Source organism: Pholcus phalangioides, unplaced genomic scaffold (assembly GCF_987345545.1).
Source record: "Pholcus phalangioides strain wild (caught in Gottingen) unplaced genomic scaffold, Ppha-v1.0 ptg000007l_1, whole genome shotgun sequence".
NCBI lineage: Eukaryota > Metazoa > Arthropoda > Arachnida > Araneae > Pholcidae > Pholcus > Pholcus phalangioides.
Window position 1 is genome coordinate 2,209,830 of NW_028301600.1, and position 20,137 is coordinate 2,229,966.

General features: G+C 37.6%; 1 protein-coding gene across 1 annotated transcript in view; it reads right to left on the minus strand.

Annotated features, from left to right (window-relative positions):
* The window catches only part of egl (Egl_like_exo domain-containing protein), a 130,047-nt gene extending 110,308 nt beyond the window's left edge, over positions 1-19,739 (minus strand). The window contains exon 1 of the mRNA XM_089232530.1: positions 18,257-19,739. Coding sequence (XP_089088656.1) covers positions 18,257-19,558 — 1,302 coding nt within the window. The 5' untranslated portion in view covers positions 19,559-19,739. The remainder of the gene's footprint in view (positions 1-18,256) is intronic.
* Positions 19,740-20,137: the final 398 nt, after the last annotated feature.

The window sequence follows — 20,137 nt, forward strand, 5'->3', positions numbered from 1 at the left end:
CCCATCCCTTTGAGAGTAAGGCCGGGAACTGACTGCGGTTCGGCGGGTGCGATTGATCTTATCAGCACCCGCGGAATTTCGTGTGTAACCAACACCACCTACAGAAAAGGCCTTCGCCAGTACCTCCTAGAGCTAGAAGGCCTCCGCAGTCTGCTTGTGACGTCAGTAAGTATTCCATTTTCCCTCAGAATATTCAGGGAAAAAAATTCCCTGCTCGTGCTAGCATCATCATTGTGAGGAAAAGAAATGATGGGGCTCAGAATTGCGATTTCTATGCCCCACATCCAATCACTATGCGGTATTTGTGAGGCAATCAGGAAGATTCTACGCCAAAATAAAAAAAACGAAATAGGATGCTGCAAAATGTGGCAAACTTGCTAGGTAGTCTGAATGACGTTTATGGCAAACAGTGCAGAGGCCTTCTATCTCGTGGAGGTGTTGCCTCCGCACGAAGCTTGAGACGTCACTGAAGACAATTTCTCCTATCGCCATTGGATATACTGCAAAAAAAGGTAAAGATATCGCATGCGTCGGCCTGCTATATCCAATGGTAATAGGTGAAATGGCCTTAAGTGACGTCACAAGCTTCGTGCGGAGGCCTTGTTCTGTAGGTGGTGTTGGTGTAACACACACAGCGTTTAGCAACCGTGTTTTTTTGTCACGTGACATGCGTGCTGGGCTAAATAATTTTACGCCAAGCTGAAGTTTGCTACGGTTAGCGTTCTAATTCACGTTCATAAATTGCATTATATAATAAAAATTCTTCAAGTAATGAAATTATTTAATTTTTGTTGCAATATTTGCCGTTCGAAATTCATTCGGAGTTAAAGACCTAAAAGTTTACCCATTTTTGACCGCTCTTACAATTAATTCATTACCAAATCGCATAATTTTTTTTATTTTGATGACTGGCTACTTGAATAACATTTTCGAAGTTTCAAAAAATTGGACATCAATTTAGCACGTTTTTCTTTGTAATTAAAGTAAATGTCTAATTAATTAAATTTATAAATAATGCAAATTAATCATCTCAGTTTAATCAAAGTAATTAATAATTATAACTTTGGGAAACCCCATGTGCCAAAAGAAAATAAGGAAAAAATTATTTGCACCTATTTTTAAAAAATTCATTTGTTTTCATGGTCAGGAAAAAAAATTTAGATAGGAAATCGGAATAAAATTTCTGAAAATTTAATTTTTCATAAATCATATAAAAAATCAAATTTCATTGTACGTAAATTTTAAGAAATACCATGATGCTGATTAGACCTTTTTAGTACCTCTGTTTTGGGGCACAGATCAGGAGAGGGGATTTCCAGAAAATTTCTGATTTAATAAATCAAAACTTCTGAAAAACAATAGTTTAGGTTGGTAACAACAGCCTATGTTAACAAGAGATACTCCAGTGGTTCTCAACCTGCCTTGTGATCCTGAGATATTCTGGGGGTTGCGGGGGGGGGGGGGGGCTTGGACTTTGTCAAAATCAGATGGGGGGGGGGGAGCAGAGAGCTGTGAGGAAACGAAGCTTTCAATTAAACTATGTTGGGAAAAGAGGGACTAAATTCAGAAGCTAGCAAATCCGTCCGTGGGACCAAGGCAATCTCAACCCATATTGGCGTGGCCCAGGGACCTCTTGTTCACATGGGGAACAAGAGATATATATTAAATTGCATGACGTCATACACTTTGTTCGAAAAAAGCGTGTTTGTACATCGCACCCTCTATGGTTCACGGATAGCGTGCGTAATCTTTATCTTGAAAAAAAAAGAGCATTCAGAGAGTATAAAAGTGGACGAGGTGACCTATCATTGTTTATTGATAAAAGAAGAGTGTTGAAGAAAGCGATAAGGGATATTAAAAAGGAAGTTGAATCTAGGTTGGCAGATAACATTGGCTCTGACCCAAAATAATTTTTTCGATATACAGGTGTTGCATGGGGTAATAAAACCCTCAACGATGTTCAAGTAGAAGACGCGGAGGTCCTAAATCTTCTAAGAAATGTATGTGCAACCAAAGCACCAGGACCAGATGATATCTATCCCAGGGTCCTCAAGGAATGTGCTAATGAATTGTTGGGGCCAGTCGCACATATATACAGGAGTAGTGTTGCTGAGGGTATCGTCCCAAGGGATTGGAAACCTGCTAATGTTGTTCCGATATTTAAGAAGGGTAGTAGAGAAGCTCGTCCAGTGAGATTGACGAACTCCCTCTCGAAAATTTTGGAATTTATCATCAAAAGGCAGTTTGTGAAGTGGATAGATGAGAATAATGTATTGTCGGATAATCAGTATGGGTTCAGGAAGGGGAGGTCATGTGTAACTAACCTCCTTTGTTTCTATGATCACGTGACTAAAGCTTTGGGTAAGGGCAAAAATGTAGATGTTGTTTACCTTGATTTCCAGAAGGCATTCGATCGTGTCCAACACGGTAAACTCTTGAAGCGTTTACACGAGATTGGAATTGGGGGCAACTTGCTGAATTGGATAGAATCGTGGTTAAGAGATAGGTCGCAACGAGTTATGGTGAACGAGGAATTCTCTGGTTGGACAGACGTCACAAGTGGAGTTCCTCAAGGAAGTGTCCTTGGCCCCATACTTTTTTCACTTTTTATCGATAAACTCGGTCAGGGTATCGATGGGATTACTAGCTAATTCGCAGATGATGTGAAGCTAATGGGGGTGATCGGGAATCAAAACGATAGGGAGCTGCTCCAGACCAACTTAAACAGGATTGCAGCATGGGCAAATGAATGGAGCATGACGTTTAGCGTTGATAAGTGCATGGTCGCTCATTTTGGTTCGAACAACCCACGGTTCTCTTACGAGTTGAATGGTGTCACTATCCCCGATGCAACTAGGGTCACCGATTTGGGAATTCTCATTGACGAGCGGCTTAGGTTTTCTGAACATTGTTCAGCGGTGGTCAAAAAAGCGAATAGAATGCTTGGTCTCATTTTCAATAAGGTCACTTCGCGTTCTCCTGAAGTCATTCTTCCGCTTTTTCGAGGCTTAGTTCGTCCTGGACTGGAATATGCTGTAAGGTTTTGGAGACCATATCTACAGAGGGACATAGACTTGGTCGAAAGAGTGTAGAGAAGAGCTACGCGTGTCCTTATTGGTACACGGCTTGAGTTATGAAGAGAGACTTCATTTTTTGAATATGTTTACATTGGATGAACGCAGGTGTTAGGGAAATATGATCGAAGTGTTAAAAATTTTCAACGGGATGGATAGGATGGACCATGTATTATTAGTATATCGTCAATCGACTGCTTATACAAGGAGACACCAGTATTGATTGGTAAGGGACAATTATAGGCTATGGTGTCGCAGGGAATTTTTCTCTAATAGAGTTGTTAATGAATAGAATAGCTTACTCCCGGAGGTAATAAATTCTAACACAATTGACACGTTTAAAAATAAATACGATAAACATGTTGGGGTAAATCGAGAACCTATCCATACTTAAAATAAGACAACCATAAGTATTCTTTATGGGCATTGTATAATATTTTATCACGTGTATATATTGTTTACAATTTTTTGTTAATTGCATTTTTAATTGGGTCGCTGTTTTTTTGAAATATATGACATCCATATTTTTATGGGCATCTTTTTCTCAGCCACCTCGTTGGGCATTTTGCCTGTTGTGGCGTTGTATTTATTTATATTAGGGACATACAGTCGAATCCCGTTATAAGGAACTCCAAGACACCGTAGAAATCACTTCGTTGTGACGAATTTTCGTTAGAAAGGAATTCCAGGTTTTTTTTGTTGTTCCTATGTTCATTTATCTGAGAAATTATAAAAGTGTTCGTTAAAACGAGATTTTTGCTATAACGGTATTCGTTAAAGCGGGATTCGACTGTATTTCCTTCCCGATTCATACGAGTTATTTTAATGAATTTTTCAAAAATTTAATATGGAATTTACAAGTATAAAAACTTCTTCCTTGAGCTGTCTGTTTATTTTTACGTCTATTTTTTTTGGATGAGGTACTAATTGGATTTTTTGCTGAAACGTTATAAGCGGGATCCAATGCATTTCATTCAAGTGTTTTAAAATATATATCTTGGTGTACTGCGTAATCACGTTATTTTATGAATGTCATTATAACCGTATTTTACTGTATGCTCTTGTAGGAAAGCAAAAAAAATATCAGAAAAATTTAGTTTTTCTTTATAGGTTTTTTTTAAATGGTTATCAATGCAAGAGCGCCAAACAAAGAATTAGTTTGTCAAATGGAACTTCACCATTAATTTCCTCGAATTTCTCTCTCTCCATTTTTCTGGCAACCTTTGAAAAAGAGCAGTTCCTTTGTCTAGTGCATCCCAAATGCGATCACCTTACTCGTCAAACAACTTAATAGACAATGGAAGATATCAACCCGCGTCCACCCGCCTCGCTGATCTGGGCCTCAAACCTTTTCAATGAATAACCGAAGATTTGCAACCGCCTCCACCTGCCACAAAAAAATTATGATTTTCGACGGGTGGTGGGGGTTACAAAAACCGCTACCAAGTTTGTGCGCTTACAGAATAAACCTATAGATGGTCACTTCCCCCCCCCCCAATCGTAACCGCCTCGCAGTCAGTTCTGGGCCTAACAGGTAGTAAATCGCCCAAGCGATAGGCCTGGGTCGGTAGTAGTAGATCTGTCGATATTTATACGTGCCAGTGGTGCTTTGAAGCGATACTTTGTTAGAGGGGTAACCGCCAATACATGTTTTGACTATGGGCCATAGTCTATGGTCAAGAATTCGCGGGTGACAAAAGTTTGAGAGCCAATGGGCTATCATACAGAAATACATATAATGATGAAATCCTAGCGAGTTAGTTATCTGGAATTGCCATTCGGCACCTAGTAGGGAAAATTTACAATTTGCAGACTCATTACTTCATATTAGTAGAAAGCTATTGGACGCTGTGCGGTCGTGATGGACATGGCATCCCGAGTATCCTTGTTCGAACTCTGAAGGCCGCAGAGTGATCGTCGGCTGAGGTTGAATTTTCCACCTTTTCGAAGCCCACTTAAAGCAGTCTCTCGTTAGAGATCAGAGAGATCTTCAACACGATAATTCTGGTATTTGCCCCTTGTATACTTTCTATATGGAAGATGGGAGGCAGCATTTTTTGAATCCGCATAGCTATAAATACGTCAGGGCACACGCATTTCACCATGCAACAATTCATTTGAAATTCCTCAGGAATGTTTCCGAGGTGCATGTACGCTTAGCAATAGTAAGCTGTCAGCTCCCCGCAGTCAAATTCACTAGTCCGCGCCCTCTTTTTACAGAGGCAAGGCTTGGAAAATTAAAGAAAAATTCAAGCACCAGTCAAATTTCTTAGGAGCCAAAAGGGGTTTTCGTTCAATAAAGACAGTCTTAAATAATGTTTTCTTCCACTATTCCAGGACTTGAATATTCCTTTCGTAAGTTGAAAAACGAACTGCCATGAAATTAGAAAATTTTGTGTTATTCACTGACTTCAATTTGGCCATCACTTTTGTCAAATTTTGGGCACCAACACAGATTTTCTAGTCGCCATGGCTGCATGGCGCCTGGGATTTGTCAAGCCCTGAAAAGGGGGCAATCCGTCTCAAGGTTCATTAGGAGAGGGAAAACATGAAGCTAAAAATAGAATCTATTGCATTCCAATAAGGTGGAAGTAAGCAATATATTTATTGTTTTTATTGAAAACATCATTAGAGACATATTATTACATATTTAAAAAAAGTACTCCAATCACCATGGGATCACGTGGTCCATATTGGTGATTACAAAGGATTCATGGAGATATCTAAGTATGTCAACATACAAAACACACAAACACAAAACACATACAATATGGGAGTATCAATGGGAATTGATTAGAGTAGACAAGAGAGAGAGAAATAAAATCAAAAATACTTTAATCTACGGAGAAACCCTGTAGACCTACTGGAAGGACAGGCATGTCCCTTGAGGTCAAAAGTGTATGTTTAATGTGTTTCTGTATATGCTTGTATATATGTTTGTATGTTATTAAAAAAAAAAAATACATGATGGTGGGATCGAAAGTGTCAGATCGTGATGTAAATAAATAAATTCAGTCATATTTATGTGGGGTTAGTTCAATCTATTCAATAAGAGAAGAAAAAGATTGTGTATGGCTAATTCACTTTTAATAATAAGAGTAAAGCTATGGTTCAGAACGCCACAGCCCTATTGATAACTTTATTAATAAGGGCATTCAAGTGAAGTGTTATATAGGCACGAATGAATGGGGGGTCCTTTTGCTTACTTTTGATGACAAAGCGGGGAAGCATGGGGGATACAAGGGGGGCCCCCTCGCCGTTCACTATACACACCTTCGGTGATTCGTCCTTTAACCCTAAGTACGAGGAATCTGTATCCACTTATGGGGAGGTGGGGTTGAATGATGATTGCGTAAACAATTGGATTGCTGGATGATCGCTCCTGAAGAGAAAACACGTTGAAAAGATGCTCCGTGACTGAGCTATAGTTCACCTAGGTTTTTAAGGATATTGACTGCGCTCTGGGAGTCTAGTCAAATTGGAAGCAATATAATCAATTGAAGGAAGATGACATGGACAAGATGAAATTCAACGAATGCTGTGGTTCATATGGTTTACCTTGTGTCGCATAATATCGCATTGTTCCTGTTAGGCCTACTCCGCGTGGTTGCTTTGCGGTTGGTTTTGATGGCGTTTTTGCTGTAGCTGGTGTCGAGACGGACTTCTAGCGGACGCTCAGGATAGGGGAAGTCCCTTTTTGTATCCACCGCTGTTTTTCTAGAGTGCTGTGCAATGAGCAATAGTTTGAATTCTAGTGATAGTACTAGTGTAAGCTCTAGTAGTAGTTCTAGTGATGAATCGTTTAGTGAGGATAGTAGTGTTGATGATGTTGAAAATGCCGTGTTGGGTGGGAACAGTAAAGTGCCGGAAATTACAGGGGGAGCGAGAAATGACATTGATTATTTGAATAGTGATTCGATTGAGAGAGTCAAAGAAATTAAAGATACTGGAATACTGATGAAACAGCCGTGATATTTTATGTAAGCAGAGGAAGGAAGCAACAGCTTCATGATGGTATAGTGAAGTTTTTGTGGGCGCTCCCTGAGTCGCATGTTAGGGACGCCCCTGGATATTTTGCTCTAACCATTTCGCAAAAATGCGAAAAAATAGGGGTTGAGATATTTAATGAAATTTTTGAGGGCTTCGATTTGGATGCTTATGGGGAAAAAAAATGAATGAAGTAAAAAAGTCTGTATCTGGGACCGGAGGGCCTGGATGTGTGGCGAGATATTCAAGAGTACAAAACTGAAAGTAATACAATTAACAGATTGCGGTTTAGGAATTCACTCCACACAAGTTTAAAAAAGTTTTTTCAGTTGACAACAGGAAGGTGGAGATGCTACCTCAGACAGGAAAGGGGGCCCCAAGTGAGGAGGGACCCCCCGCCTCCTGAATTGGAAAACGTTAAAAATAGTGAGAGTAAAAACAAGTGCTGCCCGGTGAGTACAGAGGTAGAAAGTCCTACCGAGAATGATTCTAATATACAGAGTGAGGAAAAAAGTTCTAATAAGGATACTCCGGAGGTGGAGACGATTAACGAGTCCGTAATGAGGGGATGGGTCCCGCCGTTGATTATAACCGATTGTGGTATATGGAGTGTATTGGCGAGGAAACTCTCTAAATACGATCTGTAAAGAAAATTTAGGGCAAGAGCTGTGTCGTAGGGGGTTAGCGTGATATGCCGAAACAGTGGATTTTGTGGCAGTTAAGAATTTTCTGATAAATGAGGGCCTCAAATTTAGTACATATCCAGCTGAAAACGAAAGAAATTTGAATGTAGTTATTAAGAGGCTTGAAAAAAAATATCAGAAGGGAAGATTTGGAAGAAGCCTTGGGTGACCTAGGTTTTGAGATAATTGTCACAGATGTACACTGCGAAGATAAATGAGGGGGGCTAAAGTTAAGTTTCCCTTACGGCTTGTTGAGCTACCACGAACCCCTAAGAGTAGGGAAATCTTTGATATCAAATGGTTGAATTTCCTGAGTGTACGGGTAGAGCCCTACAGAGGGAGAGTTCCCCAATGTTTCGATGCCAGTCCTGGTTTCACACATCAAATTTTTGTTACCGGGACCCCCAGTATGTTAAATGTGCGAGGCCCCACAACTCATCCGATTGTGATACTCGGAGAGGGGTGAACCCGGCCAAGTGTGCCAACTGTGGCGGACCCCAGACCGCAAACTTTGGAGGATGTCTGAGAGCCCCTGGGCCAAACAAATTACAAGATCGAAAAGTATATGGAAAAAATTATGAGAGGAGAAATGTACCCCACCTGGGCCCTGCGGTCCAGGATGCGGACCGGAGGTAGAGGAACTAAATTTCGATAAAGGATTTGATCGTTTGGTTTTTGAAAATAGTAAATATAAGAAATCAAAAAAAAAGATGATAAACACTAATTATGCAGAAGCAGTTATGGGAATAAGTAAAAATAATTTGGAGCGAGATTGGGGGCGTCCTGGGAAAGGCCTCCTACTGAAGTGGGAGTAAAGGAACTTAGTAAGGAGGTTTCAGAAAAACTTGCCGAAGTAAATGATGAGGAAATTCTGGTTCCGGGAGGTCTTCTAGTTAATGGTCGTCACCCTCATGGAAATCCAAAAGGCTAAGACAAAAATTGAAAAAGAAAAAAATTTTCGTTGAATCCTTTTCTAACGACAGCAAAAGAAATTTTTTATAAAATTTTATAGGCTGAATAACTTTTCAACTGTAAATAGTATTAATAGCTGTAATGGACTAAAGTTTTTAACTGTTTTTAAATTTATTGGACAAAGGCTTTTTGCCATGATTTTATTGGCCCTGGGGTTCTTTCTTGAGGAGCGAGTTGGTTGAATTGAGATTTTTTAGGTATTTTAGATTATATTGGATTTTATATTAAATTTCAAATGAATCAAGTTAAATGCTCATTGCCGTGCCAGCGGTGGATGCAGTTGGGACAATATTATATGATGAAAGCATATACCAATGTGCTAGAAGTGGTCAAAAAGGCCCATGCGGATTACCTGAGTGTTCGCGATATACTTCCAAATTTTTTTTTATTTTCACGCCCAGTACGTGACGAGTTTTTCCTAGCCCAGTCGAAATTTTTCTTTCCCTGTCACAGACATACACTATATGAATGCATATACAGGCACAGTCTTGTCTTTTTTTTCCTTCATAGGCCCAAAAGGGCAGCCCTGAAGTTGGCTGTTGGCCCCTAAGGAGCAAGGTACCAACGAAAAACTTTCATTATGGTTATGGACTACATAAACAATTGAGTATGAAAATATGAATAAACTTAAAACACAAGCTAAAAATATAGTGTGTTCAGTCTATAATCACGTGAAAAATAATCCCTGTGCATACATAGCAAAGTTGACTACAGCAGTGTTAGACGGTGGTGGTCAGACTCCCTATGCATATTTTCGAAGGGCAATCCAATCAGAGGTGTACGCAGAGGATCGACCTTTGAAATTAGAACAAAATGCTTAGGGGGTGGGTCACAATGAATATCTTGAAGATAAATTTTGAGTTCTTAGCCTTCAAACAGCATTGAAATTAACAGAAATTGATTATAACATATACAGGTATTTTCTTCCGATATTTTACCATCGAAAATAAATTTTTGATTGTCTGGGGGTATAGGGGCTCATTCCCCCCCCCCCCCACATACGTCTCTGATCCCAATATGCGTCATGAGGTAGTACAGGGGCAGAGCTGACGAAATTTTGTTGATGGGGGTGTCAGAAATGGCTAAAAACTCTGCTGACATAATATTGGAATGGCCCCTTATCAATACCATAGCATTAAATTAAATCTGAGTTTTTTCAAATATTTAAGAAATAAAATATTAAAATAATATTATTTTCAATTTAAAACTAAAAAAACTAATTTTATTTAAAATTGTAATGAATGTTAAGAAAAGATGTTATATTGAGCTAATGAATATTTGTAAGATCCATACATTTGATGTATCATTTTTAATATTCAATCAATCTTAATCATTTAAAACAGGGAGAGCTTGACAAATCTTTTTAAATCAAAAACACTTTCAGGCATCAGGCAAATTGTTTAGGAGCCAAACATATTTTTATTTGAGAAAAGAGTTCAAAATAACCTTTTTTGTACAACTTTTCTGGGGGTTGGTAACCATTTTCTACGTTGGTAGACCCACTGACATGAATTCCAAAAGTATTTACTCTCATTTGTAGCACATAGGCCCAGAACATTTTAGGCATCAATACCAATTTTTCAGTCGCCATGGTGACCTGGCACTTGTGAAGCCATGTTTAAAAGCATCCTTAATTTCATTTTGAACCAAAACACCCATTTTATTTATAAGTGTAATGAGTCTCAAGAAAAGTCCATATTCTGAATAAGTGATGAAATTAACTGAATACAGTATATATATATATATATATATATATATATATATATATATATATTTATTTGGCCAAATCACTATTTGTTCTATCCATAAATAACTAGATAAAATGAACTTGACGGATATTCAAATACAGAGTTTGACAAATCCCAGGCGCCACGTTGCCATGGTGAGTGAAAAATTCGTACCAGCGCCTAAAATTTTTTGGTTGTGATTATTAGCACAGGCAAAAGCAATGCCCTTGGCTTCTGAAATATCTGGTTGGCACCTAGATTTTTCCTTGATCTGTCAAGCCCTGTTCAAATATATCTTCCACTGACTACAAACTAATTTTTTTTCATTTCAATTGCATAAAAATGAAAATGCGAACTTGATACTTCTTTGTTCATTTACATTTTTTTTTTTTTCTTAAAAAAAAAAATTGATCTATAGATTGCCATACCTGTAAACATTGAAGTGAAAAATTCATCGTAAGGAATGATATAAAAAATAGAAATTAGGTATATAAAATCTTAAATAATAGAATAAAGTTTCACAGCAATAATATCAAATTTTCAACAATAGAATTCAATGGTGACAAATAGTTTGGTTTGTTTCTGTGAAGGTATATAGCGAGCCTAAACCTGTTTGATTTGCTCAATGATAGAATTTTAAGGCATACACATACATGAATTTTCTGCTTTTTACTAATATATATATGCCTATACTACATTATTTTGTACTTTCAAACTTATGGATCAATTACTGAAACACAATTTTAAACAAAAATAGGTCAACTTCACTTTAGCATCTTGGGACCCTGTGGACCCCTCAGACAAAACTATCTAATCTTGTGATATATCGCCTGTCATTCTCATGAAATTGAACAAAAAATAAACATAAATTTATCATAAATAAATGTCAACCAAATTGTTATAAATGAAATATCCCTATTTTACCCTCTTTACCCTCTGATAAATAAAATATAGTCAGCAGGGAAGTTTGTTCAAAATTAATGTGGTGAAAAAAAATTGTTTAACCATGTAAAGATGTAGCATTTTATGACATGATGTCACTCTCCACTTGTTAATGCAAGATATACAGAAAACTGGGTGCTGTGAAGATATTTATTATTTGAGATGTTGATTTTTTAAGTCAGGCATCCAGTTTTCTGTATATCTTGCATGTAGCATTTTGCCTGTTTCAGGGATTAACTTGATATTTATGCTTGACACACTTGCAATATGTTCTATCTATTTTGGTAGCTCATTTTAAACTTTACGAAGTACTGATACTCTTTACAATTTTTTTGTCAATTGCATTTTTATTTGTTTTTCTCCCTCTTTTTTTTTTTTTTTGGCAATTTTATGGGGACAACAGATTTTTAATTTGTTTTTGTTTTGCTTGAAGCATGAGAGGGAGAGGCACTCACAAAGTAGTCTTCAGATGAAACATTACCGCAGCTCAATGTTGCAGCCAAGAGAAATCTGGATTTTTTTAATCAGATTTAATTTTTTTAACTATCGCACCCCATAACTTGTGATCAAACCTTCCTTCTAGTTACCTTATGTCAGCAGAAGATATGACCTTATGAAGCAAAAAGAAATATTTAGTTTTCTAAGAATTCTGAATACAAAAATACTTAAGTAATCAGGCGCAAGTCATCTACCAGATTAACGTATCCCTCACCAAGACCAACATTGCACTGGAGAATACAAATACAAGGGCCGCAACAGGCAAAATGCCCAATGAGGTGGCTATAAAAATATGGATGCCAAGTTAAAAATTTTTGGCCAAATAATGCCAATGCCAATTTTTTAATATCAACACTTCCAACATTATGATTAAATCCTCTCATTTCTCTGTTAGACTCAACCACTCCCAAAAATTACAGCCCATCTATGCTTCTTCAGATTGTCGCAAATTTAGCTTCATCCCAAGAGCTATTATCAACTGGAACAACCTACCACCAAATGTTGTAGGTTGTACTACGGTTTGCAAATTTTCCTGTACTATCAATCATCATTTTCGTCACACATAACTTCCACATCCTCTTGTATAGGCTTCGGCCAATCAAAATTGAATAAATAAATAAAATAAAATGTAACCAAAATAAAGCAACCCAATACAAAAGCATATACGTATCACGAAAGAAAAAAACTAATAAGTAAAGTATTAAATAATACACTTCCTATAAGAAAGATTATAGTTGTCTTAGTTTAAGTATGGATAGCTTCTTGTTCTCGATTTATCCCACTATATTTATCTTTTTTTTAGACGTGTCAATTGTATTGGAATTCACAACCCCCAGAGGTAAGCTATTATATTCACAATATTATTAGAGAAAAATCCCAAAGCAGAATGTTTAGCACTGTTCTGCGACGAGCCCTCAGCTGACTAGAGATTTACTGTGGTAAAAATCCCCATACATGTTATAGTGTTTTTTTGCACTCTTTCTTAAAGTTCTTCCAAATTGTTCAGCAGTAGCGCTAATTTTTCTGCGACATACGTCTCAGATTGTGGCACATTCTACTTTGGGGGAGAAAAACTCCCTGCGACACCACAACCTAGAATTGTCCCTTACCAAACAATACTGGTGTCCCCTTGTCAAAGCGGTTTATTGACAATGCATTAATAACTCGTGGTCCATTCTATCCATCCCATTGAAATTTATAGACACTTCGATCATATCCCCAGACACCTGCGTTCCTCCAATGTAAACATATTCAAGAAATTTCTTCATCGCTCAAACCTTTTGTGCCAAGAAGAGCACACGTAGCTCTTCTCTGCACCCTCAACCAAGTCTGTCTCTCTGTAGGTACCATCTCCAAACCTAACAAATACAAAAACGCAACAACAGGCAAAATGCCCAACGAGGTGGCTAAGAAAAAGATGCCCATAACAAATATGGATGTCATATATTTCTAAAATACAGCAACCCAATTAAAAATACAATTACAAACAATATATACACATGATAAAATATTATACAATGCCCATAAAGAATACTCATGGTTGTCTTATTCTAAGTATGGATAGCTTCTCAATTTACCCCAACATGTTTATTGTATTTCTTTTTAAACGTGTCAATTGTGTTAGAATTTATTACCTCCGGGAGTAAGCTATTCTATTCATTAACAACTCTATTAGAGAAAAATTCCCTGCGACACCATAGCCTATAATTGTCCCTTACCAATCAATACTGGTGTCTCCTTGTATAAGCAGTCGATTGACGATATACTAATAATACATGGTCCATCCTATCCATCCCATTGAAAATTTTTAACACTTCGATCATATCTCCCTAACACCTGCGTTCATCCAATGTAAACATATTAAAAAAATGAAGTCTCTCTTCATAACTCAAGCCGTGTACCAATAAGGACACGCGTAGCTCTTCTCTACACTCTTTCGACCAAGTCTATGTCCCTCTGTAGGTATGGTCACCAAAAGCTTACAGCATACTCCAGTCCAGGATGAACTAAGCCTCGGAAAAGCAAAAGAATAACTTCAGCAGAATGCAAAGAGACCTTTTTGAAAATGAAACCAATAACCAAGAATTCTATTTACTTTTTCGACCACTGCTGAACAATGTTCAGAAAACCTAAGCCGCTCATCAATGAGAATAACGAAAACGGTGATCCTTTTTGCATCCAGGATAGTGACAATTCAAAAATTGTAAGTGAAACGTTGGTTGTTTGAAGCAAAATGACCAACTATGCACTTATTGACACTAAAGGTCATGCTGCATTCATTAGCCCATGCAGCAATCACATTCAAGTTCGTCTGGAGCCTTTCCTTATTACATAGATTCCCAACCATCCCCATTAGCTTCACTTCATCTGCGAATTTTCTAATAATCCTGTGGATACCCTGATCAAGTTTATCTATAAAAAAAGTTGAAGCCTTTCTTTGGGTAGATTTGAAACTGGGTCCCTGAACACTTTCCATCACAGACTTTACAACTTACCAACATGCTGCGACCACCACATCACTAATAGAAGATACTACAATACCCCCTTGTGTGAGTGGTGGGGGAATCAATAAGCTACTAGAGGTCCCAACTCTTTCTCAATAAACCTCCTCTTTGGCACGGAAAAAATGAGTACTTCATCTCACAGATTAGATGCACCCGTGACCAGAGTTTAATAAAAACACTTGGCTCTTTTTTCCTGACTATATCTAATTTGTGAATTTCCAATTCTTAGCCTATTGATTTGAAAGAAAGTTCAAGTGATGGCTTCAATTATTTTTTAACCTTCTCAACACAAAATTTTATTGGCTCAAGTCCCACAACACCAGTTGGCACCTATGTTTTCAAAATGTAACACTGGTGACAATTTTCATTTTGGTATAAACTATTGATAAAAAATAATTAAAATTATAAAAGATGAAATATAAAAGTATACCAATAATATATAAAAATATATAGGCCCATTATATTGAAAATAGGAATAAGCCTATATTTTGTTTTAAGGTATAAAGTTATTTTAAAATTTGAAAAATGGTTAGTGGACAGGCAGGAAAAAGAAATTTTCTTCAGGAAAAAAATTTTGTTTGAGTGAATTTAAAAAATTGATAATAAAATTATAAATATAACTGGGACATGGCTATAAGTCGAAAATGACAAAAGAATAAGTTCTATACTTAATAGCGTATATCGTATATTTTATATAAACTGCTGGGGACATGATTTAGGCAAATTTCATGAAAATGGATCATGTTTGGGTTACTAAACTGGAGTCTGGGCAACACAAAATTTTAGAATTTATTTCAGCGTATCTATCAACATGGAAGGAGGTTGCTATATCATGGTAAAGTTAAGAAAAACATCATTTTTAGACCTGTTTTTCTTGAGAAAAAAATATCTGGCTTCTAAAATATTTTTCCAAGATTTTTTTATAAATTGTCAAGCTCTTGATTTATGTGCTTGGATTAACAGGTTGCTGTCTACTGCCTTGAACATTGTACAATTTTTAAGGCCTTAATTAGCCTAATAACACGCTTGTCTTTATATCAGAATTGGCCATGCAGAAAAGATTGCCAATCTATATCAGTTGCGCCCGAGTGGCATTGTGGTAAGATGCTCGTCTACCACCATGAAGGTTGCTGTCAGTGTCCCTAGTTCAAACCTGAGGGAAGATATAGAAAAGATATTTTCCCTAACAAGCTTGAGGCGACCACCGATAGACAGTGCCTTCATTTCCAACCCATCTAATTAATGGCAGTAAATTGCAATATAGCAATAAGGCCAGAGTTAGTGTTTGGTGAATCAGTCTATATTAGTCAGCGCCCGAGTGACGCATGTGATAAGATGCTCGTCTTCCACTATGAAGGTTGCTGTTAAGGTCCATGGGTTAGAATCCAGCCAAAAGAACATAAAAAAAATTCTTTATCTATCGAACCCGGGGCGACCACCAATATAGACGGCACCTTCATTTCCCACCCAACTCCACTAGTTGGAAATTGCCATATGGCGATATATGTCTATATGAATCATCGAGTTACTCAAGGGAATGAATCTTACTTTTATCAATGTTTGCAAAAAAGATTTTAGTTTCACTTTCATGATGTTCATCTTTTCATATAGGATGCAGTTGAACCTTGATTTAACGAATCAGAAGAAACTGACAATTTTATCTGTTAAGTAGAAGAAATCATTAAATCAGGGTCAACTTTATCAGGAGCATAAATTGTAACAGCAATCACAAACAGTGCGTTTATTCCTCTGACAGCAATTGGGAAAATATATATAAAATATATGAGGAATAAAGTCAGGATGCATAAAAAAAATTGCTTGATAGAAGTTTGGTATGTCAAAACTTAATCTAATTCTTTCGAAATTGTCTTTTTTTATTTTTCTAACCAAAAAATTCTTTCTCTTCAAATGACCCACATTCTTTGCTTGTCAAGACAGTACACAAACTTGAGGTTTCTTTACTGAAATCTAAATATGCAGACAGCAGTGTTTTATGGTATAGGCGTACACCAATTTGGCCACTTGAAACCTTCCTAAACAACTCTCTAAATTACTTTCTCTTTTTTTTAAATAGGAACTGATCTCAAAAGCGGAATATGCCGCAATCTATGATGTGAGTGGCTGAAAGAATCAGTGCTACTGCAGGACAATCTGGAAGAATTTTAAAAAACGTGTAGAAAAAACACTATTATGGGAATTTTTATCGCAGAACATTTCCCCTCAGCCAAGGGCTCGTTGCAGAACAATCCAAAGCATTCTGCTTTGGGGAGGGAAACAGATTCCTGCTTCCAGGAGTGGCTCGGGCTGGTCTGTCACTCGGGTGCAAAGCCTCATGTACCACCCCTAAGGATGGGGTCTTGTCTAGGGGTCAATCTCCCTAAGGAAGGACCTTGGCGGGAGGCTAAAAGGATTTTAGGTGCAAAGCTATTTTACCATTCTCACACAATTACCACATTACAGCTTTTATTGAGAAAATAACTTCTGGGGTTAAATATTTAATTAATTTCAAATACTCCAAGGTTTCTAGAGCAGAAATTAAGGGAGTATAAGCGGGTTCTAGTGCTCCATTCTTTGAACAAGTGAGAACCCAAGTTCTTTCTTTGCCCACTCCAAAAGTATTAATGGCGGGGGGGGGGCACCAAAATGCATGATCCTGAGTGACAGAGTGTGGTGTCTTGTATAAACATTTTTTGTCAAAAATTTTAAAAATTTATGTGTCAAAACCAGTGTTTCTCTCCAGTGCATTGCGGCTCCTAGGAGCGTCGTAATGAGCTACAGATATTCGTGTACCTATTTATGCTTTGAAGTGGTTTTTTTAAGTAAAATATCTAATAAACTATCTTACGAATCATGAATTGGACAAAGGAGTCATGAGAAAAAGTTTAAGAACCACTGGTCCAAACAAAAGCCTAGGCTGTCACCCTTTCCAACCAGCCACCTGAGTACTGTCGCTTAAACTGCCCTGCCTGCTGCCCCTTTTTTTTGTTTGCCTGTAAAGAAGAGCTGAAGGTCAAATCCTGGTGAGTCAATCTTTGGATTATAGTTTTGGGTAACGAGAAATAAGAAAAAAAAACTAAAAATAGTTTAAGAAATCTGTTTTATTGAGAGTTTTTATTCATTAAACAGGGTTTTGACCTTTATTTTCATTAGAATTGCAGAAAAAAATTGTAAAATCAAAGAATTCATTGAATTCAAGTTTGTTATATCAGGGTCTGACTATATGTACGCAGCTTGACAAGAATTTTTCTTAATTTCTCAAAAATGAGATTGTTTAGACTGGAGCTTTTTCTGCATTGCATCTATTCATTTGCATTGATGTGAACTCTCTTTTTATTTCTTCTTACATCTTTTTTTTAGAGCAGTACTTGCCAACATGTTTTTTCAATCTCACTGTAGATAGTCTTCTTTTCTAACAATGAGGAATCCAACCCTGACTTCAGCTATAAAACACCCATAACCCTTGAAGTCAGGACTGAACTCACTGAAGTTAAAAAATATCTATATAGCAAGAAAAAGCAACCCTCACGTTTGTGCTTCAGGGTCTGAAAGGGTTATACTACATGAAAGTTTTTGTTGTAAGGATTAAATGTATAAGATTATATATTTGTTCAAACTATCCATCATATAAATAAGGATGGTAGCATATGATCACAAAATATATACTTTAAGATTCATTAATATAATTATATAGTGAGCCTAGTACCAATTTAATGATTTATAACAAATATTTACAAAAAAAGTCAAATACACTATACATTTTGAGATTGAAAAAATATGTGGTTTATTTTTGGTGAAGTTGTTATATAAACGATATTAATAATATATATTTCAATTATTCGTTTAGGGAAAAATATATATATATACCACACCTTAATAACTCTCTCAGATTCCAGAACTTCTCTAAGACAGCCGTCATCCATTAATTGTGGACAAGATAAGAGATCAAACAGATACACTTGCTCATCTGTAGTTGCAAACTGGAGTAACGTCATTGGTCCAGTTGGTCCCAAGTTAACACCCTCCCCATCAAAAGCAATCAAAGGTTCATCCATAGTCATTATATTTTTTACAGCTGCTGCACACTCTTTTGTTTTTGTTATAATTTTTACTTTTTTTATCATTCGGGAAATAGAGTTATCTGCATATTCTTTATTTGAATTACCTGAAGAACTATATAACACCCTGTCTCTATAATCCATTGCTGAATTATCAGCCACTGCTTTCATAATTTGTGTTTTAAGCCGTTGCTGAAACGATTGGGGTCTGTCCTGATGTCGTCCACTTCCACTGTTTGGAGAAGAGTTAACGGAAGACGTTGCTGTACTTGGTGCAACTGGTGGTGTAGGATTTTGGAGTGGAACTGGTGGAGCAATCATTGGAACAGATATTCTTTGATCACATACTACAGAAACAACATTTGACTGCACATGAAATATATGAGAATTCATCTTCAAAAAAGCCATAAGATCTTGAGGATTGTTCACCATCTTGGACCACATTTCTTTGGGAAACCAGGCAGTCAGATGGGCAAAAAGTTGACCAACAGGTAACGGTCCTCTGTGCTTCAGAACACTCTCGAAGAAATTTATCAATTGGTTCGTAAGTTGTGGATCGAGGGGCACCTCTTCTGGCACTTTCATTATGCTGAGCTTGGAATCATTGCTTAGATTTTCTAAAACACTTCTCAACACTACATAATCATCTTTAACAACAAAAACATCCGGATGTCTAACGAGAAACTCCCGAAATTCTTTACCACGCTGACCGGATACATGCCTTATTTCGGGAGTCGCTTGAGATCGATGACCAAGCAAGCTTTTTATTGGCACTTCGGCGTTACCGTATTGCTCCAATTTAACTGTAAAATATTCGACGGCTTCTTGAGCATAATCACGTTTGTTAGCACCAGCTGAATCATCGTTTTCCGAGGCGTAAGTCGTTACACTAACTTGATCATCTTGGATAGAAAACAATGCGGGATATTGCGAAAGAAATTTCCGTAGCCCGGACTGGCTTCCACCAGCTATTTGTCTCATTTCTTTAGTAAAACCTTTAGTACCAAACTGACAGGACAGATCATGCAGAGTACGAGGCTGCCCTTTGTCGATCAATCTGTCCAGGAAAAACATCAACGTCATGTTTCGAACATGATCGTAGTCCTTGCTGTCCATGTTTCGTGTCCGAGCTTGATTCGTGGTTAATAAATTTGGCACTAATTATCCCTTCACATGCCGCACGTGCAGCGAAAAAGCCGCGACTGGTTCTTTTAACAACATCAACAACCGGCCATCTTGAAATATCTGAGGAACCAAGATCACGTGATGAAAACAGCTATGCAGCAGTAGGTCGAGGAACTCGCCATCCTTCGCCACGGAGGGTCGCCACGAATGCGTGCCGGCCGCAACACTTTGAACTACGAAATTCTCATTCAGGATGACCATATGTCCTGTAGTTCACATGATTTGGTTGTGCGGCCAGCATCGCTTTCATGTCACTTCCTATTCAGACACGGATTCAGGACGATGTGTCGGGAGGGGCAAATTGAGCAAGTTCGTTGGATCGTTCCTTATTTTACGGGACAGATCTGCTTCTTGGAGAGGGGTGGGTCCACCTCTGAGAGAAAGCTGACATCTTCAGGAGCCGAGGCAGGCATCTTCAGCTGCGAATAGAGCCGAGGCAGGCATCTTCAGCTGCGAATAGAGCCGAGGCAGACATCTTCAAATTTGAATGGAACGAAGGCAGGCATTTTC